This window comes from Carassius carassius, chromosome 38 (genome assembly GCF_963082965.1).
Source record: "Carassius carassius chromosome 38, fCarCar2.1, whole genome shotgun sequence".
NCBI classification, from domain to species: Eukaryota; Metazoa; Chordata; class Actinopteri; order Cypriniformes; family Cyprinidae; genus Carassius; species Carassius carassius.
Genome location: NC_081792.1, coordinates 13,467,376 through 13,482,066, shown reverse-complemented (window position 1 = coordinate 13,482,066; position 14,691 = coordinate 13,467,376). Strand labels below are relative to the sequence as shown.

General features: G+C 36.2%; 1 protein-coding gene across 5 annotated transcripts in view; it reads right to left on the bottom strand.

Annotated features, from left to right (window-relative positions):
• Positions 1 to 14,691, bottom strand: part of LOC132119382 (guanine nucleotide exchange factor DBS-like) — a 71,708-nt gene that overhangs the window by 48,574 nt on the left and 8,443 nt on the right. For 4 of the 5 annotated variants that reach the window (XM_059529268.1, XM_059529269.1, XM_059529271.1 and 1 more), the window contains 7 exons: positions 9,590 to 9,673; positions 5,334 to 5,448; positions 5,100 to 5,190; positions 4,008 to 4,127; positions 2,042 to 2,158; positions 1,818 to 1,967; positions 1,579 to 1,703 (listed from right to left, as the gene is read on the bottom strand). In XM_059529268.1, coding sequence (XP_059385251.1) covers positions 1,579 to 1,703; positions 1,818 to 1,967; positions 2,042 to 2,158; positions 4,008 to 4,127; positions 5,100 to 5,190; positions 5,334 to 5,448; positions 9,590 to 9,673 — 802 coding nt within the window. The remainder of the gene's footprint in view (positions 1 to 1,578; positions 1,704 to 1,817; positions 1,968 to 2,041; positions 2,159 to 4,007; positions 4,128 to 5,099; positions 5,191 to 5,333; positions 5,449 to 9,589; positions 9,674 to 14,691) is intronic. The other variant, XM_059529267.1, reaches the window with a different exon arrangement.

Here is a 14,691-nt window from a genome sequence, read left to right as displayed (position 1 = left end):
TTTAATTCTACAATATATGGTGTAAAAACGTGTGAGTGCTGCCCTCTTCAGGTTGTACGGTGGCTACTGCAGTTGATTTTTCCTATTGGATGTTGCGGTGGCAAGTGAAGTAAGCGGTGGCAGGTGACGTAAGCGGTTTCCAGCTCACCACGCCCCTTGGTACGAGCTACCACGCCCTTGGCAGTATAAAACCATCAAAATCACTGTAGTGAGTCAGGAGCTGGAATTGCGAGTATTGGTAACGACCAGGATAGACTAATATAGCATCTATTTAGCATAGCAATTATATAGTTATTTAGATCTTCAAGTTAGCGTAGATTTATCTGTATTTAGTACAGTGGTCAGGATGGTACGGAGGTGTGTTGCTGGTTGCGACAGCACTGCTGGAGTGCATAGTTTAACAGCAGACTTTAAAATTAAGTGCCAGTGGTTGCATGCATTTGGCCTGGAAGACCGCAAGTTCCCGCCTAGAGCTCGAGTGTGCAAACTGCGTTTTACAAGGGATTGCTTCTCAAACGCAATGGAGGTGGAAATGGGCTTCTCCACACAGCTCGCGCTGAAAAGCGACGCGGTGCGGGAGGTAAGACCGCAGTTTGAGCCAGCGGCTCGAATTGATATGAACAGACACCTCGACACCCTCCACTTCAGGTAAAAGTGGGGGAGAAAAGTCCTCTACTTCAAATGATCGCTCTGTTGCAAAGCTACTTGCATCATTACAGTCACTCTCCATTTTAGCGTCTCTGACAGCAGCTGTCAATCAATCCGTCACTGCGAGTCTCAGGATCACGCCGCACTCGCTCAGCCCCGCCTTAGGTTCGTCCCCTCTATCTCCGCTGTGATCTGCCCACTTTTCAGCATTTTTCAAATATTGTCAGTGGGTGGAGTCAGGCTCTGAGCAGGGGTTTAGTTACACTTTAATGGGAGTTTCTGAGAGTGATTGAAATCTAGACTGTCAGTGAAAATTATCTTTAATAACATAAATGTTATTTGCTCTCTTTCTGAACAATAAAAGATTAGTAGCAATATTTATTTCACAATAACTTTCAATGTTAAATTCACATTTAATATAAAGTCAGTCGTATTAAAAATATGTTATGGCATGACACCTATATCTGTTACTTAAGTAAACAGACAGGGTTTTATAATAAATTACATAAATTGGAGTAAAGGCTGATGAAATATATACATTTATACACGCACACATACATTACATACATTTTATCTATATATCTAAATAAAAATAGGCTCAGTATATATGACCCAAAGTAACTAGTAACTAACTACTTGAGTAGATTTTTTATCCGATATTCTTTTACTCTTACTCAAGTAACTATTCAAGACTAGTACTTTTACTTTTACTTGAGTAAATATTTCTAGAAGTACTTTTACTTTTACTTGAGTACAGTTTTTGGGTACTCTACCCACCTCTGCAAATGTTACAATCTGATAATGTTTGCAGAATGATCAAATGGAATGTTCGCTTTACCAACGTTCTTTTGTCAGCTGGAATTCTACTTAAGCTATAGTAATATAGTTATTGGTGTAACTTTTTGTGTTTGAAAAAATATTTTGACAAACCTCTCAACGGTTGTTTGGTTCTCTACCTCATCCGGGTTCAAAATGTGGCTCTCGGTTTTGCTGGCCTGGTCTTTGATACAAGATAACAGAGTATTTCCTTGCTTTACAGCCAATTTCAGCTCGTCCTGTGCAGAAAGATGGAAACGTGGCATATGAATGTAAATATAGATAATGTTATGTTGTTCCACACAATGTTAGAAACGGTTCCCAAGGTCATGGAACCAATAAAAGATAACTACCTTGAGCTTTTCGTGTTTTTCGGTGTGTGTGATGATCAAGTCTTGGGTGCACTGCACGTCATTGGGAAGTTCAGTTTCTGCTAGGTCAGTTCCAAACTGCTGAAGCATCTGTGCTGTGCTCTTCACTGTTAGTGCAAAGTTCTCAATGGCCTAGAACACAACATTTTAACACCGTCTGAATAGATAATATACATGGGAGCAGTCAAAAGACAAAACTTTCTTACTGTGCGATGGTGAATCCACTGACTGTGGCAATAGTCCAGGGTTCCCCCCAGGTCAAAGGTCAGCTGGCCTCTGTCAATATAGCCATGCAAGTCTAACAGGGAATTAAGCATGACAATCTAGAAGAGAAGAGAAAAAAACAAAGAATAACCCATGATAACCTACATATTTAGGGTACAGAAACTAAAATTTTGTCATACTTTACCACAATGTCACATTTAAAGAACGCTTTCACTGCTATATTAACGGGGGGGCATTCTAAAACGCTTAACGTGGTTTAATGTACTAATACAGTGATATTAACAGACCAAACTCACTAAACATCATACTAAAAAAGTATATCTAAATCAGATGATCCCTGAATATGAATGCAACCCATTTAATAACACGTTTTTGCAAGCCTTTTGCATTCATATTCAGGGCTCATCTGATTTTTTGTGCACAGTATACAGTACTTTATTAGTATAATGTTTAGTCTTAGTACATTAAGCCACGTTAACGGTTTTCTTATAACGGTTTTCTAGGGGAGGAAAAGGCTTAACGTGTTATTAAACAAGTTGCATTCATATTCAGGGCTCATCTGTTTTTTTATAGATAGTATACTTTATTAGTATAATGTTTAGTGAGTTTGGTCTGTTACTTTAACTTTCTTAGTACATTAAGCCACGTTAAGCATTTTTTATGTTAAGCTTTTTAGAATGCCCCTTAACAGGGCCTGAGAACATCAGACCACACATACTGTACAATGACATTCACAGGAACTAGTCTTTTTGTAAGCTGCAGTAGCAAACTTCAAAACTTGAGCTCCTTTAAATATCCATGCAAACATTTTACAGGACATATATAGTAAAAACTGTTGTGAGGAAAGAATGTCCTGGGTTTGATAAGCTCAATCGATAGCATTTGTGGTTGTTTTGACTTATCACTCATCTCCTTTGAATAAAAAAAAAAAACTGAGGTTATAATGAGGCACTTATTATTATTTTATTAAAAATAAAAGGGGCCCATTTTTTGAGGATTCAAAAGCATAAATGTGAGGCTTATAATTTTATAAAAGCACTTGCATTTATTCTTCTAATTACTTTTATATAATTAGAGCTGTAAAACAGTTTAAATTTGTTTTGTTTTTTTAAGGTTTTAGAGTTGATGGTGTTACATTGCAATGATAACAGTTATAAAATTAGATATAACTTTACACAAAATAGGTTAGTAAAAAATGTTCACACTAAAACCATAAATTCACTCATACTGTTCACGTCCTTACTATTAAAATAATGAGTATTTTAATGTTTACAGATTGGCCCCTTTCATTTAAATTGTAAATGCCCCAATTATTTTTATGACTAACTATCTTTTAATTCATCTGCAGATGACATTTTGCATCCAGAAAGTATTCACAGCACATTCACATTTTGTTATATTACAGCCTTACTCAAAACATTTTTAAATGCATTATATTCCTCAAAATTCTACAAACAATACACCATAATGACAACATGTAAGTTTGTTTGAAATCTTTGAAAATGGATAAAACACTGTGAATACTTTCCGGATGCACTTGTATGTTCACTGCAGCACAAACTTTAGATGTAGCATGCAGATGATAATCTCATGCACCAACATTTCTAGCTGTAGACATGAATGTGTGTGAGAAAGTGGCATATACAGAGTTTCACAGATTCACCACAATGGCGCACAATCAGCGATAAGGCACAGTGCAGGCACTTCAATGTTTTTGTAACACTGTTCCCTGTATCTTCTAAAGTGGCCTTAAAACAGATTTAGAGTTTATCTGCACGTCTGTAGGTAAACACCATTTCAGACATGCATAATACAACAGGGGGACAGTCTGTGTCAATAATTTAGTGAATGGGTGATCATGGTTACAAACACTCCAGACGAGCCATACACATCGCATGGTGAATGAACGGACTCGCTGAGGCTCCAGACAGACAGAAGCACGCTTACCGGTACCTTCAATTTGAAGTCATCCCTATGTAACCTCATACTGACATCAGCGATGGCCCTCTGGAGGAGACGGGAAGGTTTCAGAACCAGAACAAGCTGCAGATTCCCTGGAAAGGAGCCCTTAGGTCATGAAAGAAAATTAAACATTCAAGTATTTGAATCATTTATTTGACAATTCTGAGACATTAACTATATTAATTCCTTTGTTCATTTATTACATTTATAAAGTTATAAAATAACATTTATAAAGGTGTAATAATATGTATAATATATAATAATATGCAAGCAAAAATACTTTTTAAGTTGTAAATAAAACAAAGGTTATTGCAGTATGTTAAGTAAATAATATTTAAGTTTTTCTTTCACGTTCAATTCAGTGTTACTTGATTTTTTTTTGGGGGGGGGGGGGGGGGGTTAATTGTTACATATACTAGCCATTTCTGAGTGAGAATTGTTACAATGGCAGTTTGTGTGTGTGTGTGTGTGTGTGTGTGTGTGTATTAACATTGCATTCAAAATTAAATTACATTTGTTTAAAATAGAATGTGATGTAAAACAGGTAACCTCTGATAATAATAATAATAATAATAATAATAATATGTATTCAAATTCTTTAATTATTTTTATTTTCAGTTTAATAAAATAAAATAATATTTTTAATAATAAGACCTATTATTATTACATTAATTCTTATTTTTATTATTATTATTCAAAATATTATTTTTATTTTATTCAAAAAAGTATTCATATTTATGTAAAAATGAATATACCCAATAACACCCTTGTTGAATATAAAATGTACTGTAAGTTAAAGAATGAGTATTTTAAAATGAACAATAAGGCTTAAGTGTTGCTGTCATTGAAGCAAATAATAAGATATTTTATGCTTATAATTTGTAATAGAAAATGTGTGGTTATTTTGAAGTATTTTTAATAGTCAAACTGGACCCAGCTTGTTCTATCTCTTGTACAGTGTACAGTGCATAAACTGTGCATCATGTCCTTTTAGCTCTGAGCTGCATTGAGATCTGTAAACGTCATGGTAAAGAGCTGTTTTAACTTCACAAAGCTTCAGCAAGAATCTGTACAAACCGCTATCCGTGCCAGAGAAGTGATTGCTGAGTTCCATTTGTCCTTCCTGCGGTCCAGGATGATGATGAAGCCAATGCTAGCGGCATCCATGCTGAAGGATGAAGGACAGAAACAGACAGGTCGGGCATTGAAACCAAAACCATCAGACAGAAATCATGCAAACTGCTTGTTCTTGCAGTTGGCTTCACTTCATATTTCGAAAATCATTACCAATGACAATAAACGAGGTTTCACCTTGGTATGCTTGTCAGGTATGTGACAACATTAACAAAATCCTCATCTGACACCTCATTAAAACTTGAGAACTCTGGGAAGGTGATGATGGGAGATCCATCTTTTCCTCTTCCTCCTGCAAAAAAAAAATTCATGGACTTTAGTGCCCAGTTAATTCACAATTATCAAACCTGAGGAAAATTCAGTTTTAACATGTTAAATGGCACTTTGTGTGTGTGTGTGTGTGTGTGTGTGTGTGTGTGTGTGTGTGTGTGTGTGTGTGTGTGTGTGTGTGTGTGATTGACGCACATTTTGTGTGCACCTAAACACATCTAAACTGAAACTACACACAATGTGTGAAGTCACATGCAACAAAAAGTGTGAGAACATTAAAACCTACAGATTTGACTTATTTCTTTGACATTAAACAATTAAACCATATTATATTTATATTACATATAAATCGTGGCAGTTGTGACCTAATGGATAGAGTGTTGGACTTGTAACCTGAAGGTTGTGGGTTCAAGTCTCAGGTCTGGCAGGAATTGTAGGTCTGGGGAGTGAGAGACCCTTGAGCAAGACACTGAACCTCCAACTGCTCCCCGGGTGCACACTGCTCCGGTGTGTGTGTGTGTGTGTGTGTGTGTGTGTGTGTGTGTGTGTGTGGGTTCACTGCTGAATGTGTGCGCACTTCTGTTAAATGCAGAGCACAAATTCTGGGTATGAGTTGCTATATGTCGCTTCACTTTTTTTTCATCACACCTAAACTGAAACTACTAACATTTTGTGAAGATGCAAGCAGTAGAAAGCAGGTGTGAGTCTGTAAGAGCATTATGACCGACATTGTTTTTTTTTTTTTACTAGTGCATTACCTAACTCTCCTATACATTTCTATTTCATTCGTTCATGGGACATGCTTCTGAAATTATCATGGATTCTCAAATATTCACCACATCCTCTAGACATTTTATTTGACTTGATATATTTAAATGGGTTATTGTATGTTTTTTTATTTTTTATTTAAAAAAATAAGGACCACAACTTTTCAACCACAAGGGGGCAACAGTGGAATCAGAGCCATCCATTGAGTTCCAACAAATTAATAAAGGATTATACATTAGATACAGAACTGTTTTGAAAATGTTTGTTAGCTTGCTAATTCAGATTATAAAATTAAACTGTTTACATATATTGCTACATACACAGAACTAATACATTTTTATGCTCACATAGCCTACATTAACTATGCAAATTCATTAAAAAAAGTTACAAATTAGCAATTTATATTTTTGAGTCATACTGTATAATCAATTACATTTTAATTTTACTTGAAACAATTTAATATGGAAAGGACAATGAAAACCTTTAGTTAATATTCTGTATATACAGTACAGACCAAAAGTTTGGACACACCTTCTCATTCAAAGAGTTTTCTTTATTTTCATGACTATGAAAATTGTAGATTCACACTGAAGGCATCAAAACTATGAATTAGCACATGTGGAATTATATATGGAATTATATACATAACAAAAAAGTATGAAACAACTGAAAATATGTCATATTCTAGGTTCTTCAAAGTAGCCACCTTTTGCTTTGATTACTGCTTTGCACACTCTTGGCATTCTCTTGATGAGCTTCAAGAGGTAGTCACCTGAAATGGTCTTCCAACAGTCTTGAAGGATTTCCCCGAGAGATGCTTAGCACTTGTTGGCCCTTTTGCCTTCTGTCTGTGGTCCAGCTCACACCTAAACCATCTCGATTGGGTTCAGGTCCAGTGACTGTGGAGGCCAGGTCATCTGGCGCAGCACCCCATCACTCTCCTTCTTGGTCAAATAGACCTTGATGCCTTCAGTGTGACTCTACAATTTTCATAGTCATGAAAATAAAGAAAACTCTTTGAATGAGAAGGTGTGTCCAAACTTTTGGTCTGTACTGTATATGTGTGTGTGTGTGTGTGTGTGTGTGTGTGTGTACTGTCACATTTTAACTGTTATATGTGTTTGAAAACAAATAACACCGAGACCCCTGCTGTAGATAACACAGTCTGATTTCTTTAGATAATGACATATCTCTAAAATTCCTCTGATTACAGACCATAGTATCATTTTTAAAGAATTCAAATCATTTTAGCAAGCTGTTCTCCAGTGTGAATATGTAATCTCCTCTTTACCAGGGACTCTTCTCACTGAGCTTATTCGTGAGGACGGTTTGAAGAAAGATGTGTTTATTTGCAGTGATGAGGCAGATGTCACATGTCCATCCATTTTTAGACTTGCTTCAACTCTTCACTTAGGTAATGTCTAGGTGATTCTTTTAATAGTTTACAAGTATCGGAATAAAGTTTAGTCAAGTGTAAGACAAGGAAGACAAGGATTAAAGTGTAGACAAGGAAGTGCGTGTTTAGTTTCCATTTAAATTTACAATATTCAACCCCCCCCCACCCCACAGCCCACATCCAACGTCTTATTTAGAACTTCACTGGAAAAACCTCACCCAGCTTGCAGTTGAATGACTTCTCTTTATAATTAAGACATATATTGGACACCTATAAAACCAGATATAAAGAATCTGTAGCAACTGCTTATGTTTTTTTTTTTTCTTTTTTTTTTTTCTTGTCTCTTTTGATTAAGCAATCCCATACCTAGCTACCGCATAACAATACACTAAAATACCATGCGCAAACATATATACAAATGAAAACACACACACACACATATTCATGTCATCCTGGCTTTGCCTTGATTTACCAGTTTGATGCATGACTTCTGACCTGATTACTTTTTTGTTCCCTCGTGAATGAGACACATTCTATTCTATTCAGTTTCTTCACAGAGACCTAATGGACGACATCAAGCTTTTCAGCGAAAAGCAGCACTTGAGGAGCCAGATAAATAGATTGCACAAAGTATGATGGGATTGTTTTTCTCTGTAACATTACATAAGTGCTGCAGTTTTGATGGCTGGTGCAGGCGTCTTGGCAGATGAGGCCAGGCCTCAGGAGATCTGACTGGGGTGGGAAGGAATGAGAAAGCTCTCCAAGGAGCTCCGAGTCTGTAGCTGCGATGTCCCTCCCACTTGATTCAGTTCAGCGTGTAAGTTTTTCCACCCTGTTTTCAGAGAGCTCTCATTGTGCTGAATGTGGTAAACACTGATGTTTTTTTAGTTAATATGATTTATTTTGTATAGTCAATTATCCTACAGTACCACCTGGCAAATTCATGACCAAGGCTAGATAAAATTAACTAAAAATAGAATCAATTACACTTTATAAAGTACATGTTTATATCTTGAGTGGTTGCTTAATTGTTAAATCATTTTCTTTTGTGACATATTTAGCAGGACTGTGGCGTAGCCTACTGGTTAAAGACCTGAGCTGATAAACAAAAGTCTCAGTTTCATTTGTACCAAAGCCATTTGTAATGTGTTAAATTAAATAATTTCCCGGTAATTTAATTAGAAAATATAAAATAGTCTAAACTATAACAAATCAAACTCTATGAATAATAGTCTGACCTTGTGACATGAGTGATGCAAGCAAATTAAATAAAAGACTTATGAAAAACATGTCAACCTCAGCAGTCACATGCACCATCAGAGATTTGTCTAGCAACTAGATGTATGGTACCAAATATATTAGATATTTTCTAACATATTTGACAATAAAATGTATTATAAGGATGCAACAATATTTAAATGATAGCTTATACAGCTATTATTTTATGGCTGATAGTATTTTGTGTAAATTACAGAAAAGAATTAAACCCTAAAAATGAAAATAATCAGGTGAATTAGGGATCATAATAATATAATGTACAATAAGAAAATGGATATTCATTTTGAGATTTGCTAAACTTATGGCTGGTATATTTTCTCCATTCTCAAGTCAGTGTGACTAAAAGTTCATTTTGGACGCTGGGTTCATAAACCACAAAGGGAGATTCACCGAAGAGCCCTTGGATATTTCTCGATTCATTATTATATGATATACATCGTGAGAAAATGAGACAGCAGAGGTTTTTATGTGCTAATGAGCATCTGAGGAAATGGAGGACTGGGAATTGTACAACAGTACTGACAAGAGTGAATGTGATTCATGAGCATTAACATCAATTACCCGCCACCACAGAAACCTGACCCATATTCATCCTCACAAACAAGAAAGGGTCAAAGTTCAAAAGCATCACCAATAGCTTTAGAGAAGGAAAGTAAATCGTTTTTTCTTAAAAAACAATAAGCCTTTTTCTCCCAACCTGAAGAGCAAACAGACTTCTCACCTGAAAGAAGAGCAAACTGCCTGTGAAGTTGTTCAATTATGTCGACCGCCAGTAATGGCCTGATCTCCTGCTGCATAATCTCATCTGTGAGGAAAGACCAGAGAGCACAAGAGCATTAGAAAGCACTGCAACATGCATATAATTCTGCAAAAATCACATTCAGGATATCAGAAAGATCCAGAGTCACAGGGGGCATCAGTAGCCCGAGCGTCTGCTCTGGAAGGAGTTCCCCCTCTACAGCTGCTTCCTTAGAGACGACCTTTAGCCATCAACACAACTTTTGGTTTGCATCCGTTCATCAGGAAAGTGCTCCTTCAAACAATCAATTCTTTTATGCCCTTGGCTTTACAAAAGAGTGCTCGAGTGCTTCTATTCTCTACTGATCTACTGAAGGTCACCCAAAGCCCAATGAAGTCTGTAGACGAACAGAAGTTCCTCTGTACATAGAAGACTGCATTATCATGGACTTCTCTTTATCAGACACTGATAAGTCTTGTGAGGAAACTTGCTCTGGGCTACAAACAATGCCGATGAGTTACTAGAGAAATCTTGGGATGTATTCGGGATGCGCAGATGTTAGGAAGTCTGGCAATGAGTTGATGTTAATATCCTGAAACCACTAGCTGGCTGTGTAGTAGAAACCACTGACATCTGCAAGAATTACAATAAGAAGCCAAAGACTTCCCCCGAGGAAAGTCACAGTGAACGGATCATACAGGACAACTCCTAATGACAGAAAAAAACAAACACTGCTTTTAGTGAGCATTTCACAAAGAAGTCAACACAAATATCAGAAAGAAATAATTATATATATATATATATATATATATATATATATATATATATATATATATATATAAAAATATATATATGTGTGTGTGTGTGTGTGTGTGTGTGTGTGTGTGTGTGTGTGTGTGTGTGTGTGTGTGTGTGCAGACATTCATTATGCAAATTGTTCAGATTTACTTCAAATTCTAATTTGAACAAAATCTAACTGAAACGTAAAAATAGTTTTACAGTGGTTTTATCATTTAATCTCAAAATCTCAAGAGGTTGTCTTCAAATTAACTTAAAATTATATTTTTGAATCAAATATAAAATTAAATGCAACTTAAATTTGCAGATAATATAAGTCAGTTTCTTCACTTTAAGAAGCCCATGATGTGAGTTTAGGGGCGGGGCTTTCTGTTTGCCAACCAAGTTCTTCCAAAAAGAATCTTTGCCCAGGATGTCAACAACTTTGAATTGAAGTGAGTCTCTTAACTTTGGCTGCTTTAGTTTGTTTGATTATTGTGATTTGGATTTTAACCATTTCATCCAGCGATTCTATCATCTATCACGTTTCTTCAGTTGTGCTGAATGCAGCTGCCGAACCAGTGAAGAGAGGTTGATATTTGTAGAAAGACTCATGTCTCAACTAACTTTTTCCAGCCGCACGGCTGACTGTTTTAAAAGTCTCCTTGAGGGTTATGTATTTAAAAAATTATAATAATAAAAAGTTTTTGATTCCGGCTGGACTGAGCATGGACAGTCTGAGAGATCAACTATGATTATGTACCAAGAAGAAGCATTTCCCCAAACATGAGTGTTTTCAGCTCAGGCCTTTCAGTGCCTTTCCTTCCCACAGTGTTCCACTTTAAAAAACTGCAGTTTTCACTGGAGATCTGAGTCACATATTGTTGGTCTGCATGGTCACATAAAGAGCTAGACACACCTAAATTTATGTAAAGTCTTTGTTTCCACAGGGTGCACCATGGCCATTCAGAAGAAGCATTATGTTAATTGTTCAGGCTTGTTTGCATTGGGCCACTAGGTGTTAACCCAGTCAGAGCATCTGGTTACCAAGGGATGATGAATCGGACTTCATCTAATCTATCTGGGTAATTACAAACCTCGTTAATCCCTCAGCCCTTGATCAGTTCACCAGTCAGATGATCAAGTGTCAATCACTTGTGTCGTCCCCAACAGACAATACTGGCTTTTGTCCCAGCGTGGGTCAGGATGTCAGAACCAATATGTTAAAATCACTTACAATTGCAAATTGCTAAACACTCTAAACTCACACACTTAGTTCAACACTTATTGCATTCACATGCAGTGAGGAGTTCCTGCATTGGGGAACACTGTGACCGAGGGTGGAGATCTGGAAAAATCTTTCTTCACATATCCAAAAGGCATAAGACAGGTGAGAAAAAAAGTCACACAGCCAACAAAACCTGATTGTCTTATGACGGGTCATGATGCACTTGTTCGTCAAATTCATATATTTTGGAAAACAAATCAACAACACTTTTATAAACATGATTTTAATTTCAGAATTAAAATAGTTTTCCTTACATAGGACAGTCTTTAATATTATTGGCCTAGATACCTCTTGTTCCAGGGCCGGTGGTATGGAAAGCTCACTTATGTACTGAGCAAAGACAAACTTTAATGGATTCAATAATCAACTGGAATAGCTGGAATAGAAACCACCAATCATCTCTCAGAGGTTTCATCTTCCTTTTTCTGAAACGACTCATGGTATCATTTGGGGGAATTGCATCAAGGGTTGCAGTCAAACAGTGGACACTGCTGCATACCATCATGCAAACAAATTTTCAGTTTGGACTGTAAGGGGTCTCAATGTGGTTCTGAACATCAGCAGCCCTAGGTGAATACATGCTTTTCTATTAAACACTGAGCAACTATTACAGACAGAGGCGTCATGCCCATTCAAAGTGAGGGGGCACGTGCCCCCTCAGATTTCTGATCCAAGTGGATTTTAAATGCAGCTTCCAAACGACAAAAAAAATAAATAAATTGGATGAATAATCTTTTTAATATATTTGATACATGATCACACCGGTGTGATTAGATCGTTCAGTGCACAGCATCAGCTGCTAAATTCAAATCTGCGTTCATACAACGCTTCATGATAACCAATCAGAAACATTTCTGTTGCGCTTATGACTGCAATGGCCAATCAGAGACGTGCAGAAGAGTCATCACTGAAACACGGTGTTTTGTTCACTTGCTTGCTGACTGAATTATTTAGCGAATTCTCTCATCAGAAACAACAAAAAGTGCAGATGTGCATACGAATGTAAGTAAGATATTCGTTTCAGAATGTAAAGTGCTTCAGTGATTTTAATGGGAGTTTTTGAGAGTGCCTGAACTCTGGCTAGACTGAATGAAAATGTTCTTTGATAATGTAAATTCTCTTTACTCTCTGTAAAATAAAAGTGTTAATATAAGTAAGTTACAATATTGTTATTAAAATTTACATTAAATTCAAATTCAGTCGTATTAAAAATATTTTATGGCATGATATGGCACTTAAGTAAAAAGTCGGGGTTTTATGTGTAGTTAATAGATTACACTACTTTGCCCATCCCCATATATTGATCAAATAACAATCTATAAAGGTGCAAAACGCGTTTACTTACACATATTTGAGAATCGAGATATTTCCTGATATATTAAGCATGTTTGGAATTCTTTGGATAGAAAGGAAAAATAAATAAATAAAACATAAGCCTATATCAGTTATACAGTGCTATCGTAGCTGCTGACATGACAACCATGACTTATATCCCCCTCCATTTGCCCCCTCAAAAATCATGAATGCATGACGCCCCTGATTACAGAATCAACACAATAGCTTCACTACACAGCCTGTCTGAATCCCATTGGCAGACGTTTAAGGGGCGTCCACAGGACATCCAGTCCATTTTCCCGCTCTGCTTCCCTCTGATCTTTATAAATTAGTGCTGCTGTATGAACAATCCAGTCTCAGGCAGCAAAATAAAATAATCATAAAATCAAAGCCCTGTGAGCTTAATAATATTTGACAACAAGGTCAATGGTTGCAGTAAAGCTTTATCAAAGGCTCTGCTGTTCAAAATGGCATCTAAATATTTTATGGCGGACAAGATTCACAATCTGCCATATTTCCCTTAAAGAAATCCCCCTTATATTTCTGGTATAAGTAGAGCATGTGCACATGATGTTGCCCAGTCCCCACACCACCATTTATTTAATAATAAATAAATGAAATTTATATTTTTTAAATTAGATTTAAAAATCTTCTTTCGTGCTCCACAGATGAAAGAAAGGCATAAAAGTTTGCAAAAACCTTTTCCATATAGAAAAGAAAGCCACCACACATGAATACAAATCAGAATGTCAGACAGGATCCTGTATCTGCAGAACAGCGCCTGTTCTAGGATTTCATCATCAGGGAGGTTTAGCCCTCAGTGAGAATGAGTAGCAAGAGACCTTTCACTTTGTAAGTCAAAAGAAGCCTACCACTACTGTACATTAGCACCATTATAAAATCAGTACACGTGAAGGCTACTGTTTAACTAATAGACAATGGTCATATCATTATTATTAAAAAGTAACTGTTAAAAAAAGGGAAAATAAATAAATAAATAACTAATTTGAGATCAACGATAGTTTAGATAGCTGTTTCTGATTTAGGGGAAACTGTAAGTGTAGAGGCGTTTTTCTGCAAATAGAAAGCATTCGGAATCATTTCGTATTGTGATGAATGATGAAAACAGCCAGCCGTCCTAATTTTAGAACTGTTCGTGTAAAAACAACCACTATCCAGAGGACCCACATCCACAAAAATGTGTTTGACTAGGATGTTCAGATGTGGGCTGTGTAAAGCTACGTCTGAGCCAGTCTGGACAGGTGTGTTTGATTATGCAGGCATGCTTTAAAGGGGCTCTCCAGGGAGTCTGGTCATTTTTCTTTTGATATATAGCTTATATATTTTTATTTCTATATTTATATTAATTGATATAAATACATTGATTTTTTTTTACTTTGTACTATAAGATCTAATGAAAACAACAATTCATCAAAATAATATTTTCATCATATTTACATAAAATAAATATATATATTAAAACAGTATATATATATAAAAAAAAAACTTCTTTCACGTCTGATTGCTGACATCCACATCATTTACAGTTCCTCTTTTAAGCTCAAAGAAAGCACCCAAACAAAGCTGAATATGCAAAAACAATTAAAAACCAATAAAATATCACACTTACTCTGGCATTTCTGTTTTCACAACAAAATGAGTCACAATGATGAAATCTGACCCA